Source organism: Mesitornis unicolor, unplaced genomic scaffold (genome assembly GCF_000695765.1).
Source record: "Mesitornis unicolor isolate BGI_N332 unplaced genomic scaffold, ASM69576v1 C13558470, whole genome shotgun sequence".
NCBI classification, from domain to species: domain Eukaryota; kingdom Metazoa; phylum Chordata; class Aves; order Mesitornithiformes; family Mesitornithidae; genus Mesitornis; species Mesitornis unicolor.
Window position 1 is genome coordinate 1 of NW_010223125.1, and position 4,253 is coordinate 4,253.

The following is a 4,253-nucleotide window of genomic DNA, read 5'->3' on the forward strand; positions in this document are numbered from 1 at the left end:
AGAGTAAAAACCATTATGAAAATAGAGAAGCACTCTTAGCTCCATTTAATACAGGCAAGGAGGTGGGCTTGGAGGTGAGGAGGGATTTTTTTTTTAAATGCACAGGTATTTTTTTATTAAGGCCAAATCATAATCATCCCTCTGTAGGTAAGTAAAGAAGAAACAAAGCACCATTCCACATATTATACATGTTAATTAAACATAAATATAAAAATCCCATTGCCACGTGTCCCCTACCTTGATGAAGTAGTTTGTTCCAGCAACCACCTGAGTTTTAAACTCCACTGCAGTGAAGACATCAAAGGTTTTCCCTTCTTTTTCTTCTAGCTGAGGTTTCACCTTAAGGAAACAATAGATTACTTAAGACTGATGCAAGATTCAAGGACTCAGGACTTAAGGCCCATGCTATCAGCGTGCCTCAGTACCCTTCAGGTCAGTGCTGCTGAATTCCCACACACAGAGTTCCTGCTTTTGCAAGTTACTAAAAGATCAAAATGAATACTGTTAAGTTAAAGCAAGACAGGCAGCAAAGCCAACCCAGCGGAGTGATTCATTTGCCACAGACTGACACCAAGTCTGGAGCCTCCAACAGACAACTGTGTGGGTATTCTAGAAGATTTATTTTGACAAATTATTTCCCCTATTGATGTCTCGGCTTCCCTTTCTGTCCTGTATATCTAGCAACAAATATAAAGTGGTTCAGTATCTATGTGCACAAGACTGTAGGTCTTTTTAAAGAGAATTTTTCAATATGCATCATTCTTACAAGAAGAAAAAGGGCCATCTTCAGCTTTAGCTCCCTTTTCAAATTCAGAACAAGTTCTTACAGACTCAGCATCACAGGACGTCCAAAAAATCAAGCTTTGAAAGCAAACTACCCCGGTCTGAAGTTTTACACCACTTACTTGACACTTCTTCCAGCACGTCTGCTGCAATCTATGATGTTTTCAAGCTGCAGATATTTTGCAAAAAATAACTGAACCATAAAACCTGAGTTATCATCCCAGTTTTCAGAGTGAAAAACCACTGCACAAGAAGTCAGAATAGCTTGTCCAATGTCCCAGAGGGAGGCATGAACTCACATAAGTTGCAGCATTTATTTCTCACACTTGGCTCTCTAGGACATCCTGGCTATGAAGTAAAATCCTTGGTCAGGAAAGCAGAAGATTTCAGGCTTTGTTTATGAGGGCAATATGAATTAGTCTTGGGAGTCCTTGCTGCAAGCGCAGTGCTACCCAGGCCTTACCTCCTGCGCTGCAATTTTACGCGGCCCTCCCTCCACTCCCAGTGCAACAGCTTGCTTGTTCCAGCTCTATGGTGCACTTGCCCTTTTTCCTAAATTCAAGGGGAATGAATACATTCCCTATGCTGCCTGAATCTTGGGGGAAGTGCCTGTTTGCCTCTGCTCAGGTGCTGTAGAGGTGAAGTAGGAACAGCAACAGGGGATGCTCTCCCACTTCTCCAGCACCAAGAAGGCGCAGGACCAAACTCTGGTGCTTTTCCAAGAGAGCTGATCAGTGACCATCCTGTTCCTGGGAGCTGTGACCATGCTGTACATCTTCTCTCAGAGGCTGTACCTCTGTGCTTCTTTCAGGCTGTGAACAGTCCATCAAAAGTAAGATCACGATGTTTGGATGCTTTTGTACACATGGTTTTTTGCCATATGGAAATCACAGTGCTCCCAGCAGCTTTGCACTCTAGGATGCAAGGAAAGGCACAGCCTCAGAAAGTGCAGTGATTCAGTCTTCCCTCCTCCTGAGTCAGAGGGCGCAGCAAGTCATCTCAGTTTCCATCATTAGAGCTACTACTACAAATTTTAAGAGGGGGAGAGGGTGGACATAAGTATTCCACTGTCCCTACCCTGTTCCGTGCTCCTTTAGCAATCCTAGGCGCTGTGCAAGGTTGGCTTCTCAGGTCTCAAAACTGCCCTGCCTCAGCACATTTTGTATTTCCACCAGAAGGCTTGAACACTGGGCTCCGTGACTGCAGACAGCTCAGAGTCGCATGGGGCCGCAGGCTTGTCAGGACAAGTGTAATCGTGGCAGTGACTCACCACAGCATGTGACAGTCAGGCATCCTGATTCAGTATGGAGAGGAACAGCCCAGAGAGAAACACTCTCTGAAAGACCTGGTATCAACACACCCTGCTAGGTCATGGTCACGGTCCAGGTCTGGGGGTCCTGGTGGACACTGAACTAACCACAGTACTAACAAAAGGTCACAGCTTACTGAGCTGCGTGAGCAGGAGCCAAGCCAGAAGAGAGAGGGAAACAATTACTGCCCTTTACTTGGCACCTGTTAGAGCATATTTGGAATATTGTGCCTAGTTTTGTGCCCCCAGTACAAGAAAGATGACAATAAACTGTAGCAAGTTCAGCAGAGGGCCACCATGAGGTCAGATGGTCGGAGCACTCACACTGTGCTTAGAAAATGAGCTTGCTCAGCCTGGAGAAGAGAAGGCCTTCAGGAAACCTTTCCAGTATCTACAAGAAGCCAGGCTTTTTACTGAGAGGCAGAAGAATGAGACCCAATGGTCATAAATTGGAGATTCAGACTGGATATAATGAAAAACTTCTACCCTGAGGACATTCCTGCAGCACAGCAGGTTGCCCAGAGAAGCTGTGCAGTTTCCATCCTCAGATGTTTTCAAGACCTGACTGGACAAAGCTCAGGGCAGCCTGGGGCTGCTGACCCCGTGCTTGCTGGAAGGTGCAGTCCTTTCCCACCCAAACAACCTGTAATTCAGTCACAGGGCTGAAAATTATCATGCCCTGAAGGCTCTTTGCTGTTCTGCATGGCCTGTTTGCTTATTCCCAGAGCAGTTACTAAAAAGAGGATGGTTCAAAATCACCCTGACTAACCTCTGCCACACCTGCCAGTGAGAGGCCAAGGGCTGAACAGGCCTGGGTGGAAATCCTTGCTGTGGAGAGGCAGTCCCTATGGGACTCCTAAGCCAGAGAGATGGTCAGAGGAAAGCCGTCCTGCTCTGTCTCACGCTGTACCAGCTGTGGGTGAGCAGCAGCACTTGCCATGGCCAAAAATCTGACCGAAGTTTGGCCACCGCTGCGACTCCTACAAAACAACACAGTGGAGGCAAGAACTGGAAAAGCAGGAACCCGATACCCATTTCTGGCAAGCGAACTGGCAGGCTCTAACAAATCTCCACAAAGATCCGATTTGAAGCAATCTGAGAAGTCTGCCTTGATTTAACAAAACTAATGTTTCCTTTGTAGTCTGTAACCAGACATGGATATAACCGCAAGGGCAAATTTAATTTCCGGGTTTTCCAGTGTATCTTTCATTAAATAAAGTCATTTAAGCTAGCAGTCAAAACAAGACGGACAAACTTTGAAATACTTAAGTGATTTAAATGAAAATGCCAGATTTTTGGTTAATTCCTTTCATATCTGTTTTGTTTTCACTCTTCATCTTATATTTGGACTACCAAGCCACTGCAGCCTGAAACAGAACTGAAACTGAGGATTTTAAACAAATCTAGTTTTCAGTCCATATGCAACATTAATTGCATACTCACATGATTTAACATGACACGTAGGCCTTTTCAGGCCAAAACAATAACTGCGACTCTCTCAGCAGTTTTTAGTAATTACTAAACTACTCATTACGGCAAACTCAGGTTAGTGCTTAGGAGATACAGATCTTTTTTTTTTTAAAATGCAAAATCATCAGCTTCTACAAGCTAAATGTTAATTTCAAAGACTGCGGTGCCTTTGGGTGCTCTGTATGTGCTAAAATTGCTGCAGCCTGGAGAATAAATCTGGAGAACGACAGAGAGTATAAGAAGCTGGAGCTCGTCCTTCATCTTCCTCCACTGGCTTGAAACACCCCAATAAAACCAAAAAGCAGAAGTTCCCACGACTGAAGCAAGACTGCATGCTTTTAAAGAACTTAGCTGTACATCGGCATTTTTAGAGTAAAAACACGCACTCCATTAACACGGGCAGTAATTTAAGTTACTGTAAGTAGTATCAGGATTTGGAGTTGGCAGTGTTTAGAGCTGAATTCTGCTTTGGGGAACAGCAGAAGCAGCAGAGACATCTTCTTATTCCCCCAACAAAAGTGGTTACAAGTTTTAGGCTTTGGAAGCAACATCTGAGCTTCTCAGACGAATGGCGTCTCCCACAAACATCCTTGGGCCCCCGATCATCTCCCCCACGGGGTACGCGGCCCGGGCAGTGCGGACCAACCTGCCGCCCGCAGGCGATTGAAGCAACGGGGAGACCCGCCGCCCC

At 45.4% G+C, this 4,253-nt stretch overlaps 1 protein-coding gene across 1 annotated transcript; it reads right to left on the bottom strand.

Moving 5' to 3' along the window:
• Window positions 1-195: 195 nt before the first annotated feature.
• On the bottom strand, window positions 196-339 carry LOC104547542 (cystatin-B-like; the record flags this gene model as incomplete). Its single annotated transcript, XM_010193281.1, has 1 exon — window positions 196-339. A coding segment is annotated over one exon (144 nt), but the record flags the coding sequence as incomplete, so codon positions are not given.
• Window positions 340-4,253: the final 3,914 nt, after the last annotated feature.